This window comes from Camellia sinensis, chromosome 1 (genome assembly GCF_055761805.1).
Source record: "Camellia sinensis isolate YWXY chromosome 1, ASM5576180v1, whole genome shotgun sequence".
NCBI classification, from domain to species: Eukaryota; Viridiplantae; Streptophyta; class Magnoliopsida; order Ericales; family Theaceae; genus Camellia; species Camellia sinensis.
The window spans coordinates 228911101-228923805 of NC_138961.1; the positions used below are offsets into that span (position 1 = coordinate 228911101).

Here is a 12705-nt window from a genome sequence, read left to right on the forward strand (position 1 = left end):
AATAATAAAATTAATATTATAATATATATTTTGTCTAAATGATAAAAGTATTCTTAATAAAATTCATGTCTTGGGTTCAAATTTTACTCACGTCTTTAAATAATATTTTTTATTTTAGAATAGAAAAATTTACTACGTAACACAAGGAGAAATCACCACACTGTTAAAATCAAGTTATGTGTTCACGTATATAATAGTATAAATAAATTATTAAGTCCTCAAATGGTTCAACCACAACCACAATATGCTGGACCGGTTGGTTGAAGTATCTTCGGAATTGGCTGAAATTTCATGAAATTTTATTTGGATAAAATTTTAAAATCTGTCTTTAAATCTTTTGTGAAAAAATATAATTAAATTAATTAATTTTTTTTTTTTTTTTTTTGCGCTATTGAAGGAAGACAAACTTATCTTCTATGTATCTATGTGTTCGAGAGCACAACCACAAAAGTAGCTATCACTTTTCAAATTGCAGTGGTCCAATTGTGATTCACTCAATTTAAAACTAGAACAAATTTGGGTAAAGCAGTAATAAGTCTTAAATGTTAATGTGTTGAATCATTTGGTCTTATTTTTTATTTTGTGGATTGATAAGTCTTATTTGAATATTAATTACGTATATACCCATTAACATGGGAGCTTCTATTTTTTTTTTTTTTTTTTGAACACAGGAACTTAAGAAAAACAGGGGAACAAAACAAAGCAAAATACAAAGCTCAGCTCAAAGCTTGCACCAAAGGCTTGGGAGGATTTAACACCCAGTTGATTGGCAAAGAACCCGATAGAAAGGCTCTCGCAGTCCAGTGGGCTGCCCCGTTTGCCGTACGAGGTGACCAATGGAAGGATAGATTAGAACATCGAGCTAAAGCTCTAATATCCGCAATGAGAGGAGCACACACCCAGGGAGGAGCGTCCTCGGAAACACATAGCGAGATGACTGTTTTGTTATCCCTCTGAATTTCAACCTGAGAGAGATTAAGAATTTGGGCCATGAGACAAGCTTTGCGAATCGCAAACGCCTCCCCTTGCATGGCAGAGTTCACCTCTAGCCTCTGCACAGCCCCATCATTCAGCTCACCTTTCCAATTCCGAAACAAAACCGCAATAGAAGCAGAGGTTGAATCTGGAGTCATAGCCACATCACAGTTTGCTTTAAAACATCCAGGTGAAGGAGCTATCCAACCCCCATTGGTAACTACCAATGGGAGCTTCTATTTGCACATCCCCATTCCCCTCTTTACATACATTTAATAAAAATTATTTTTCTTATAATTTTATTTTCAAGTGAAATTACTATTATAGACATTAAATAAATACATTCGGAAGTTGAATGTCGAAAAAATGAAAAAAATTCGAAACTCTACTTCCGAACAAGTTGTTTATTTTCGGAATGCAACTTCCGAACCAATTATTTATTGAAAAAGATGTGTAAAGAGAGGAATGGGTGTGTGCAAATAGAAACTCCCCATTAACATGTGACCTTTTGTTGGTAGAGGGTAAATGTGAGATTTTAGTGATGTTGTAATGACCAAAATACCCAAAAGCTTACTATAGCATTTTTTTTTATGTTTTCTTCCATCCCAAATAAAATGGTCAAGATATTACGGAAGATTCTGAGTTACTATCTCAACGTTAGTGATTGGGTTCCTTATCCGGTGTGATTGAATCTTCACATTTGGCAGTGTTGACCCTCCAATATTCAATCACACATTAGCATAGCACAAGAGCCACAAAAACCCTAGAACTCCAAAAAGGCGTACGTGTCGGTAACATTTGCAGAAACTATTCGTCGTGAGAACTAAGGATCCTTGAACTCTGATCGTCAGTGAGACCGTAATGTCGGTGAAGAAACGTTGTTAGTGATTCGACCGCATTCTACAATGATAGTGGGTATGTGAATGTATGATGTTGAACTAACTTCGTCAGTGATTGGGTTTGTAAGTCGTATTGTGGTTTGAAATTGCGATTTCTATTTGTTTGTAATGATGTTGTTTATGTCGAAAGTGGAAATAAAAGTTGTACGTTTTTTGATGGACGAAGTGTTATTATGTTGTGTTTACCGTTTGCATAAAATGCTATTTGGATGTGTTTATATGCTGTTACAACAATATATGCTGGTTCATGTTATGTTCTGAGATGGTCAAATAGTGTAGTTGATTGATGTATTTATTGTGTGTGTGTGTGTGTGTGTGTGTGTGTGTGTGTGTGTGTGTGTGAGAGAGAGAGAGAGAGAGACACTGCTGGAAAATCTATTTTTAGCGGCGTTTAAAAAACGCCGCTAAAAGTACTAAAAACGTCGCTAATTCTTTTTGTGACGTTTAGTACCAAACGCCGACGACGCGGCCGTCGCTATAACTTTATGGCGTTTGAAAAACGTCGTTATATTAGTATAGGCGACGTTTTTAAAAACGCCGCCAAATGTCCTACCTAAGCTGTATTATGACGTCACTAGACATTTAGCGACGTTTTGGAAAACGCCATCATAGACATTTATACATTTTAAAATCTAGCCGTTACAATGGGATATAGTGACGTTTTTTAAACGCCGCCACAGTCTTTTTTTTTTTTAAACTTTTAAATTGTGCTAATTTAATATGGTTGAACAAAAAAAATACCTGTCAAACAATTATCAAGAACTAATAATTGATGTTTATTAAAATAATAAATAAACTAAGCTTGAAAACAAAATTAAAAATAAAAAACAATGCATTACATACCTAAGAATAGAAACAATTTAGATTTTAAATACATCAATTAAAATCAAAATGGACAAGAAGTGTAATTTCCCCAAAAAAATTAAATAGGAATAGAAAGCACACTAATGTGGATCCGTTGGAGAGATTGTTTTGTTGTTTGGTTCTTTGTTAAGAATCTTATACTTTGCACATGAAAGAGAATGGAGCAGCCTAACAACATCATCATCTGTCAAGTTTAATTGAGTCATGATTTCCTGATAACTCAATCTGCCTGAGGTTGAGGTCAAAAGACTTGTAACTAGGCCAAAAGCCAGTAGTTAGGACAGCAACAGTCAGGTCAATCCCAGGACTTGCATCTGGATTGGTTTTGAGGTACTCTTCAAAGTTAGTTTGATTTTCCCTTGCCAAAGTCAAATCTGTGACCTGGAAAACAGCAAAGCAAGAAAACAATTATTTCTGCCAGTATACCAAAACTACATTAAAGCATGGCTTGCAAATTAATACAGGTTGTAGACAACTCACCATTCCTTCCATCTTTGATGTGAACTGACCACCACACTGCTGCTTCAGCTTTGTCAGGATACTTCTCTCATGCTTCATCTTTCTTATCTGCCTGTACCAGGACACTTCTTAGCATTAGAACCAGAAATAAAATTAGAAAAGATTATCACTAAGACATATACAAGAGTAGATATGTTCTTTCCACCCAGAAAAGAGGAAATAAAATAAAAAAAGGAAAAGAAAGAAAAATTTTAAGTAAACAACCTTGGTCAATGAGTATCCCATGCATCTTTGTACTGGTCGTAACGTGGGGAAACTGCCCATTGCCCTAGATGATGATTTGGCATAGAAATCAGATCAGTTAAAAATTCATCATCCTAAATGTTTTACCAATTTACCACAAAACTAACCAAGAAGATGATTCAACTATAGTAGCAAATAAACAAGTATAGTAAATAAAAAAAATAGAGCTGGAGACAGATGCTTACTGCCATGGCTGGTGGCAGTCCCCCAAGAACATCACCAAGCCCTCCAGTTTTGCTCCATGGACCCACCTCAGCTCCCACAAAAACAATGTTCATCCCACTTCCATATATAATGGCGCTTGATGGTCTATCATTCTCAGTTTTGGGACCATTTTTATTACTGGCATGCTTGGCGATTGCTTTCGCGTTCTTTTTCATTTGTAGCATGTCTAATTTGTTCAAAGATCTTAATCCATTGTGAGTCATGGTTTGTCTCTTCAGGCCAATCTGACCCATGTTTGTTATAGTTTCTCCTCCGCATGGTTTGTCTCTTTAGTATTTTATTACTGGCATGGTTTGTCTCTTTAGTATTTATAGCAAAGAGTCTATGAATTTCAAGTTACTTAAGCAATGAGAAGCAGATACAGAGTAATAATTAGGGACACTTGCATGTTTTCCATTCTTGCGTCGTCAAGCCATTGTCACTGGGAAAAGCCGGTCCAACAGAGTATAAATACCACCGCCTAAGAGGAAAAATTAGAAAGTTCATTACCTGAAGGGAAATTAGCAGCAGCAGCACGAGGATCAAAGTTGTTGAAAAATGAAGGAAGCTGTAACTCAATTATCTGCAATATCGGCCAGCAAGACCATGGAAAAAAGAGGGACATTAGTCAGGAATAAATAGATAAAAACAATATCAATTTCCAACTTAAGTGATTCTGTTTAGACATACTTAAGTATGCCATGCTAACAGAAACCAATTGGGTCAATTAGATAACATGGCTCGAGTCTTATGTAAGCTGAAAACTAAAAAATTTATTTCCATTGATACTATTACTTCGTTTCACTTTCAGACCTTATAAAACCTTCAAACAGGAGGAAAACATAACCAAGAATTATGTCCAAAATTATACATTAATTAAAGCCATACCTAAAATAAATTGGAGTACTCAGTCATCAAGGCCCATTTGTTCCAAATTATACGTTATAAACCTGATAGCAGCATTTTCGCACTAGTGCAGCCATAACCTCTGTCTTTAACAAATTAACCGAAGTGAAACGCAAATGCAATCTTCATTTTCTTATTTCAATTTTATTTCTTTAAAGCTTGAAAGTTTATTTACATAACATAAAGAATCTCAGTATATATCATTTATATAATACTAATTTTAAGAGAAATTTTAGCACTAGTGTAGCCATAACCTCTGTCTTTAACAAATTAACCGATATCCTTTTGATGAAGAAAGAACGCTTTGATAATTTTGGTTACCGAGAACTGAATCAAGAAGACCATTTCTTGGTCGAATAACGCATAAGAGAGATTACAGACAGTTCAAGTATGGACAGCACCACCTGCACTTGTTAAAAGGTAAAAAAAAATGTTCAAATTACTATTGAATGAATTAAAGAGGCCTAAAAAAAACAGGGGCAAAAAAAAAAACAAAGGCTGGGCTGAAGTCACCTTCTTGTTGCTGCGAAAAATAGAAGAAATCAACTTCGACAAAAGGGAGGAAATCGACTTCGAGTGGCTCTTCTTGCTGCACTGCAAAAAAGAAGAAAAAAAAATGTAAAAAACCAAGAAGAATCAAAGAAGAAATGAAGAATAAAAATGATGAAGAAGAAGAATCGAACAAAGGACATTCACCGGAGTTTACTCAATGTGTAGCATTTTGGGCTTGGTTGTAAGAGTAACTAGGTTAGGTTTGTTATTTTGAAGTGTGTGTTTGAAGATTGGCTTGTGCAAGTTGTTCCATTACACAAAGGCAAAACTACAAATGTGCCTGAAAGATTGAAAAATTGAAAGGTTAATTTGAAATTCTAAATTTGCTTCCCTCCTAACAGAAGAGTTTCAAGCTGTCAACTTTATGGTAAATATGATGGAGAATAAAAGGGAAAAACTTATCGACAACCTTTGGAAAACAAAACTTGATTATAGCAATCAATCAATGTCAAGATCATGAAACCGAAATGGCAAAATCTGCAGAACAGTTGCAGCTTATATGACTCCTCGAAAAATTGCAAACCTTCCAGTGATCAAATAAATAGATATAATCATATAGATATTAAAAAATAATAATAATATCTGTCTCCGTTATTAAAACCAATACTTAAAACATTCCCCAAAATCAGAAATAGTAACCATTGGGAAAGAGGCTAGTGCTAAAATATACCTCACGAATGGTCATAAGGCTTGGCTTGTCTCCCACTGGTGGAGTTTGATTGCACACAACATGGCAAATAGGCAACCTGGAAGATGTACCCTCACACAAAATACGGCTCCAACCAGCAACGATGTCCATCCATGCCCCCTATGTTTTTCCAGTGGACAAGAATATGGATCAAAATAGAAGTAAGCTATTGGAATGCCTAAGCAATTTTTGACACAGTAAAATCTGACAGTGAGAAATAACTACTGGCAATATCAAAGAGCATCTTTGAGAGGTTGAAAAAACCATCTATAACCACTGGCAGTGAGAAATAAGGACGTAATTCTTCCTGTAGAAATGAGATGCAGCAGGAAAGGTAATTAGACTTCTCCACACAAAAGTATATCCACAGAGGTAAAAATTTTAAAAACTAAAAAAAAAAAAAAATAAATCAAATAAATGAGATTTTGTTGCCAAGGAGAAACAAAAGCAAAGATTGCAATAAATCAGATAAATGATGACAGAGTCGGAAACCATCAACAAAATAATTCAAGAACTAGAGTTGATCTTTGAGTCTAGTAAGACCAAATGCTTCTTGAATATGAAGTTTCTTGGCATGCTTTGCATGTGTGTTTTTGTTCATTAATATGTTGTCTGTGTCCTTGCCTTTAGCTTGAGATGGGAATAGCAGGCAGATGCAAAACAGGAATAGAGCACTGAAATATTTAAACTCATTGAATTAATTAGATTGTACAACTTGTTTCAGAAAATATCTTTATGGATTTATGATTCATCTAAAGCAGACTAAACATAAAGTGACAAAACACAAAGAAAGAAAAGAATGACAGCAAGAGAGTAGATAATCTGGTAACACACTACTCAATATCCAAAACCAAAGATTCTTTATTAAATCTAGTGGAGCAATAATATGCATCATCAAAGCACACATATTATATCAACGAGCCTGAATAGGAGGACATAAATTTTTCCAAATAACAAGTGCCAGGAAACATTTTAGTAGATGTGAGAGAAGGAAGATACTATAAAAGAGAGGAACATACTCTGAAGACAAAAAATTTTCGAATATAGCTCTGATGAGGTCGAGACCCTGCCTAACTCTGCGTAGATTACATGAAAGGCTTCCTTGTGTTCTCACTGTGTCATTTTTGACATCAACGTCAAGTACGTTATTTAAAGTGCCATACATATTTGACGCTTCCACAAGATCACGCACCTGGAAGTGTCAATCAAAGCATTAGATCCAACGAGCATTTTTAGATTGGAAATTAACAGGGAGAAGTAACAAACTTTGGATTGAAATACACAAGGAATCCATCTTTGCATTATATTTATGTAAACCCAAATCTAAACTAGTTCAGAAGTTGCATTGACCAATAATGATCATTGACCAATAATGATCCCCTGACAAAATGTTGATATCATAAAATAATTTATCTTGATATGTGGTGGATGATAAATTTGTTTCCCTTCCAAAAGATAGAAGTCATATAATTGTCAATATACAACAGAACAGGTATCTCAACAATTATCTTTTGTGTGAAACCAAAATAAGACCACTATGTAGAATTTTTCCCCAAGAACAGCAAAAGATGTATCATGTAACATTTTCCACGAGGAAATAGGCTTGCACAAACCTTCGATTTTAAGAAGACAGATGATATCTCCTCATTGCAAAGAGGGGAACCCAAAATCTCATTGTCAAACTGCAGCATTCGACGTCTCTTTACTTGTGAAGACATCTCCGTGCATTGCTGTAATTCCTTCTCAAAATAACAATAATCAACCTGTTTATCCAGTTGGACAAGCATATCCACCTTCAACGCCACAATTTCAGCAGCAGCAGAATTTTCAACCTCCACAGACCTCAGTTTACTCAAATGGAATTGGCCCAAACATGATGGTACCTCAATATGAGCAGCCAATATACACACAAGGTGCCAATCCTGCCTGGAATGGACAGATAGCCCCCCAGCAGCAGCCACCTTCTCCTGTCTATGGTGCGTTTCTAGTTCACTCTATATGCATTTTTTTTTTTAAAAAAAAATTTCAAATATCTATATGTGCACTCCTACAGTTCCAGTTCTGCACTCCTACAGTTCCAGTTCTGCACTCACAGTATGCCCAATCAATAGACAACTAGTTAGGAGTGGCAATTTTCCAGCTGACATGCCAACCTGCCCAATGCCTACTAATTTTAAGGGCTAATGTCAGCGTTTTGGACCCATTTAAAATATGAAATTGGTTCAGCTTAGCCTCTTTCGAGCTTTTATTTATTTATTTTTCCTTGTCATTCATCTTACTGCTGATAATTAGCCTCCTGCAAAGTTCAGGTTTTGCTGAACCCTGCATATTATTCTTCAAATGCCTTTTATAAAAGTCCATAACATCTACAGCCTTCATTAATTAATAATTTTGTGAGTTATTTTAAAATGTTATAATTAATTATTACACCAATATATGATATATTGCAATAAATATTCAGTTTTACAAATTTAAAGTCTCTTTCAAAATTTCAAAAGAAATGGGCTAGAATCTAGATGGCTTGGTTGGGTTTGATGTGAATTTAATGAGATTGGGTTTGGAGTCCTCATGACCCATTTATTAGATGCTCCAGATTTTGCTCACGAGGGTGTCTGGGCTTGGCCCGTCTAATTTCTAAGTACATGTAGTACCACGTCCACATATATGAGCTAATTACAGGGCCAAAGCTCTAGGGGTAGCTTTGAGAGGGAGTGAGGAATGAAACATTTAATTATTGGTTTACTCTTTAAAAGAAAGATAATCCAGGTTTTGATATGTTTTGAACAGGGAGGGATTTATATATTTATCATTTTGCATTTAAAACTGACCTTGAGCTCGCACAATTTTCTTAGGTGCTCAGAGCAACAGTTCGCAATTCATTTTTTTCCAGATAAAAAACAGTGTCCTTCAAATCAAACAAGCATTAAAAGCTAGCAAATGTCGAAACATTTTAGTAAAGTATAAAACTACCATTGTCAGCAACATGGTAAGCCAAATCCCCACAGGCCTTAACAGGTGTTGTTTCGTCAAACATGTAGGACAGATCTTCTTCATTCTGGCTTACTCCATCCCAAAGGCATGGAGATATGTCTGCTCACAACAATAAACCCGTTCCACATCAAAACTTTACCCAAATATCTTGACTTAACATTAAAGCGAAAAGCAAAGCAAGGCTCACCCAGATTGGTTTCCTTCTGGAGACAATAACCCTCACCATGCCAGTCCCACATTTCGCTGCTTCCATTTTGGAAGTAGTTAAAGTGTTAAATCTAAACGTCAGTTATAATTTAATTTCCAAGGGAACAAAAAATTGAAGTTTAATAAAAAAAAAAAATAGATACTGCATACCCATTCAATAACCAAGTAAATTAATACATACAAAAAAAAAATATATTTCTCAAAACCATTTACCCGAGAATTAATTCTTTAGACCCTCACCGATAATGTTCATGCATATCCTTTAAGCAGCTCTCGTGAATAGTATGCCCACAGGGCATGACGGTTACATCATTTCTCGACTCAAATAGATACTGCAGAAACCGCTTTTGATTAGCATGTGCTTGTGGACACGTACTAAAACATAAAACACTGAAATCATTATAGTATAGGAAGAACCAAAGCAAATATGGATAATGTCAAATACCTCAAAAGCAAACAGGGCAGTCATTATGCATTGCTCCTTCAACACAGGGATGGCTATTCTTCAAAAGAACCGAGTAGCAGCATCCTAAAAGGTATGTCCACAATATAATTAGCACAAACAATTAAAATATACTAACATAAACGTAATCAAAACACCTATATGACATATAACCAATACAGGAAAGAACAGAGACTTACGGCATTTATTGCAATGGAAGAAATTCTCCCACCCGCCAATTCTGTAACAAAAGCAAGAGAATAAAATATGTATGTGACTTTAGGCATTGAGTGTTAAGGACAATCCTTTAACTATTTACATTCTTGCTCTAATGGGAAATTGACCTTCAACATTAATCCTAATCTTAAGGAGACACTCTTGTTAAATTTGATCATTTGCACAATGTCGATTGCTTTCCTTCTAAAAAAGACCCACTAACTTGAAATTTTGTGCATAGACACCAAGCACTAAACTTCACCTTCGTTTCACATCCATCAGTTTGGAACTATTCTCGTTACTTTAAACAAGATAACAAACACAGATGCTAAAAACATATGTTAAACTGAGACAAGGAATGATTCATACCTGCATAGACCACAGCCATTGCAATGATATTGTTTCTTTGACGTCTGCAAAATGACAAAATAAGATGGTCAGATCAGCACACATCGTCCACTCAAAAGTAAAAGCATCATGTGTTTCAGCAAATGAGGTAGTCCCTGTATGTGTGTGTGTGTGTTGGATATGTGAAGGGATTTGTAGGGAGAAGAAAAAGTGAAGAGATAAAGAGTGGTAATCTTACTGTCTTCATCATAAGTTGTGTCTCCTGAACATGTGATAATGTTTTGTGGAAAAATTGCAGTAACATTAGTTGAACAGTGGTAATCTTACTGTCTTCATCACCGATCTGAATCGCTGAGATCGATCTGAACCTCTGAATCACCAAGCTGAATCACCGATCTGAATCGCTGAGCTGACCTTCGATTTCGATTTCAAGATGTGAATCACTGAGACCGATCTGAATCGCTGATACCTGAATCACGATCTGAATCGAACTTCGATTTCGATTTCGAGATATGAATCACTGAGACCGATCTGAATCGCTGAGATCTGAATCACGATCTGAATCGAAATCGAAGTGATATGAACTCAGATCTAAATCAAAATCGAAGTGATATAAACTCAGATTTGAATTGCAATATGAAATCGAAGTGATTTGAACTCAGAATTTTAAAATTTCGAGATATGAACTTCGATTTCGAGATCTGAATCCTGAGATGAACTTCGAAATCACTCTGATGAATCACTTCGATTTCGAGAGAGAACTTCAATTTCTGAGCATTCCATTGATAAGCAACTTCAATTTCTGAGGGTTTAGACAGCGGGGAGAGAGAGAGCTTATTTGTGAGTGCATCGATTCAATTTGGAGTTGAGATTCTCAGATTGGAAAAGGAAGCGCGTGAGACAACATGCATTTGAAGGCGTAAAAAAACGCCTCCTATTCATAAAACGGCGCCGTTTCAAGTAAAAAAAAACAAGACGTTTATAAAACGCCGTAAAATATTAAAAATAGTGACGTTTTAAAAAACGCCGTTAAAAAAACGCCACCTAAACCCTTATTTCCTGTAGTGAGAGAGAGAGAGAGTAATGTTCCGAGATGGTCAAATAACGAAATGTTATTATGTTATGTTTAATGTTAATGTTACAACGCCACAGAACTATGCACTGTTAATGTTACAACGCCACAGAAATGTAAAGTTTTTTGATTCTGCCTCCAACATATTAATTGGCAAGTAACGTTGCATTAATAACCCAAATTAACATTCGTAAAAATGGTCCCCAATATTTGAAAACAACATAAACCCAATGTCGTATAAGGCTGCCACTGCGAATATGACCAGGGACGGAACTAGGATTTGACTATCGAGGGGGCCAAAAGAAAATTAATTTTTTTTTACTATATACACAAAACACACATGTATGTATATATGATATATAAATCATATATACATTACGAAAAATTAAATACCATAGAAACAATTTCAAATAGGATGAATACGTTTTTTTTCAATGTAAAATAGAAAGAGAATTCAAGATGGAAGAAAAATGACATATTTTTTATACTGGAAGGCATTTTATATATAAAATAATATATATATTTTTAAAGTTTTATGGCAAACAATAATGTTTATAGAAACAGGGGGGCCATGGCCCCCCATAGTCTTCTCCTAATTCTGTCCCTGAATATGACGACCACGGATAGAAACTGTGTGAGTTTCCATTGCAAACATCAGTAGCAAACCGCAAACAACAATAAGAACACATCGTCATAAAACACATCTGGAAACAAACAAAAAAAAGTCAACCTGATAAAAATCGCACAGCCCTTTCTCGCTCTGAACCCCAGCAAAAACACCACCAAATACGTACACCCAACACACCCTTTTCGGAGAATCACAAATGATTGAACATTAATTACGACACACCACTTCAGTAACATCAACAAATCTCCCAAATCACTCCATCAAATCCCTAAAAAATACAGAAATGTTACCCCACACCTTACCCACAATCCAAACAAACATCAAAATCAAATCTCAACTAAAGGGCATACAAGTAAATTATAATATTACTAAACCAAATCAATAACACCTGCCAAAAATAAAAAAATGACTATTTGGTTTATAAGAAAACATGTAGGACTAAATGGACTAACATTTCTCAAAATGGGATTTATGAATAATTTTTCTAACAAATTTTAAACTTTTGATTATTTGACCAAGCTTGAAAAATACTGAACTGATTTAAACCCAAGGAAAATGGTTGAGACCACTAATTAGTGGTAGCACTAATGATGTGGCAGTGAGTGCTGTGCCTTATTATTATTATTTTTTTTAAAGTGTGTGCCAATTCACTAGTGGTACTTTCGAGCACCACTTTTAGTGGTATGTATCATTGTCGTTAAACCCAACATGAAATAAAGTACATTATTAGGCCTCGTTTGGCAACCGAACTTTTTAGCTAAAAAGTCAAAAAGTTACTAAATTAGTCAAAAAGTCAACAACTTATACCAAAAAGTCAAAGTTTCTTTTTTCCATCTACTTTTTTGCACATCTTTTCGTAAACCCAAACATACTAATTTTTTTTAGCTCATATTTTACTCAAATAATCAAAAAATTACTAAATTAACCTGTTCCCAAACGAGGCCATAGCAA

The 12705-nt window shown here is 35.2% G+C and overlaps 2 protein-coding genes and 1 long non-coding RNA gene across 11 annotated transcripts; 1 reads left to right on the plus strand and 2 right to left on the minus strand.

Moving 5' to 3' along the window:
* The first annotated feature begins 402 nt into the window (after positions 1-402).
* LOC145803930 (uncharacterized) lies at positions 403-2031 on the plus strand. The gene is made up of 2 exons (XR_014345589.1): positions 403-1165; positions 1683-2031. It is a non-coding gene; the product is annotated as an uncharacterized LOC145803930 (long non-coding RNA).
* Positions 2032-2688: 657 nt separating this feature from the next.
* On the minus strand, positions 2689-4950 carry LOC145803951 (granule-bound starch synthase 1, chloroplastic/amyloplastic-like). Of its 3 annotated transcripts, none has more exons than XM_082897347.1 (6): positions 4932-4950; positions 4215-4287; positions 3686-4008; positions 3462-3525; positions 3219-3309; positions 2689-3119 (listed from the first exon to the last, which is right to left on the minus strand). In XM_082897347.1, exons 3-5 carry the CDS (start codon positions 3956-3958, stop codon positions 3302-3304), a joined length of 345 nt encoding a protein of 114 aa, XP_082753473.1. In that variant the 5' UTR covers positions 3959-4008; positions 4215-4287; positions 4932-4950; the 3' UTR covers positions 2689-3119; positions 3219-3301. The 3 variants fall into 3 exon arrangements, with proteins under 3 accessions (XP_082753473.1, XP_082753469.1, XP_082753465.1); XM_082897343.1 differs by lacking the exon at positions 4932-4950 and adding an exon at positions 4593-4892; XM_082897339.1 differs by lacking the exon at positions 4932-4950 and having other exon boundaries at positions 4112-4813.
* LOC114267389 (protein XRI1-like) lies at positions 4719-10935 on the minus strand. 7 transcript variants are annotated; one of them, XR_014345592.1, is made up of 11 exons: positions 10293-10935; positions 10076-10119; positions 9691-9731; positions 9494-9577; positions 9289-9380; positions 9029-9087; positions 8821-8940; positions 6076-6157; positions 5833-5970; positions 5124-5204; positions 4719-5014 (listed from the first exon to the last, which is right to left on the minus strand). XR_014345592.1 is itself a non-coding variant. In XM_082897322.1 (9 exons), exons 4-9 carry the CDS (start codon positions 9515-9517, stop codon positions 4995-4997), a joined length of 396 nt encoding a protein of 131 aa, XP_082753448.1. In that variant the 5' UTR covers positions 9518-9577; positions 9691-9731; positions 10076-10119; positions 10293-10935; the 3' UTR covers positions 4768-4994. The 7 variants fall into 7 exon arrangements, 4 of the variants coding, with proteins under 4 accessions (XP_082753448.1, XP_082753460.1, XP_082753455.1 ...); XM_082897322.1 differs by lacking the exons at positions 5833-5970; positions 6076-6157 and having other exon boundaries at positions 4768-5014; XM_082897329.1 differs by lacking the exons at positions 4719-5014; positions 5124-5204 and having other exon boundaries at positions 5832-5970; positions 6073-6157.
* Between the last annotated feature and the right edge of the window lie 1770 nt (positions 10936-12705).

Excerpts from the sequence above, each read along its gene's own strand:
- LOC145803951 (XM_082897347.1), bottom strand. The coding sequence starts at position 3,958 with ATGGGTCAGATTGGCCTGAAGAGACAAACCATGACTCACAATGGATTA. Across the intron at positions 3,526-3,685 it reads GACTGCCACCAGCCATGGCA|GGCAATGGGCAGTTTCCCCA; the intron begins GTAAGCATCTGT and ends ATCATCATCTAG.
- LOC114267389 (XM_082897319.1), bottom strand. The coding sequence starts at position 7,637 with ATGCTTGTCCAACTGGATAAACAGGTTGATTATTGTTATTTTGAGAAG. Across the intron at positions 7,043-7,463 it reads CTGTCTTCTTAAAATCGAAG|GTGCGTGATCTTGTGGAAGC; the intron begins GTTTGTGCAAGC and ends TGACACTTCCAG. Across the intron at positions 6,525-6,869 it reads GAAAATTTTTTGTCTTCAGA|TGCTCTATTCCTGTTTTGCA; the intron begins GTATGTTCCTCT and ends TAAATATTTCAG.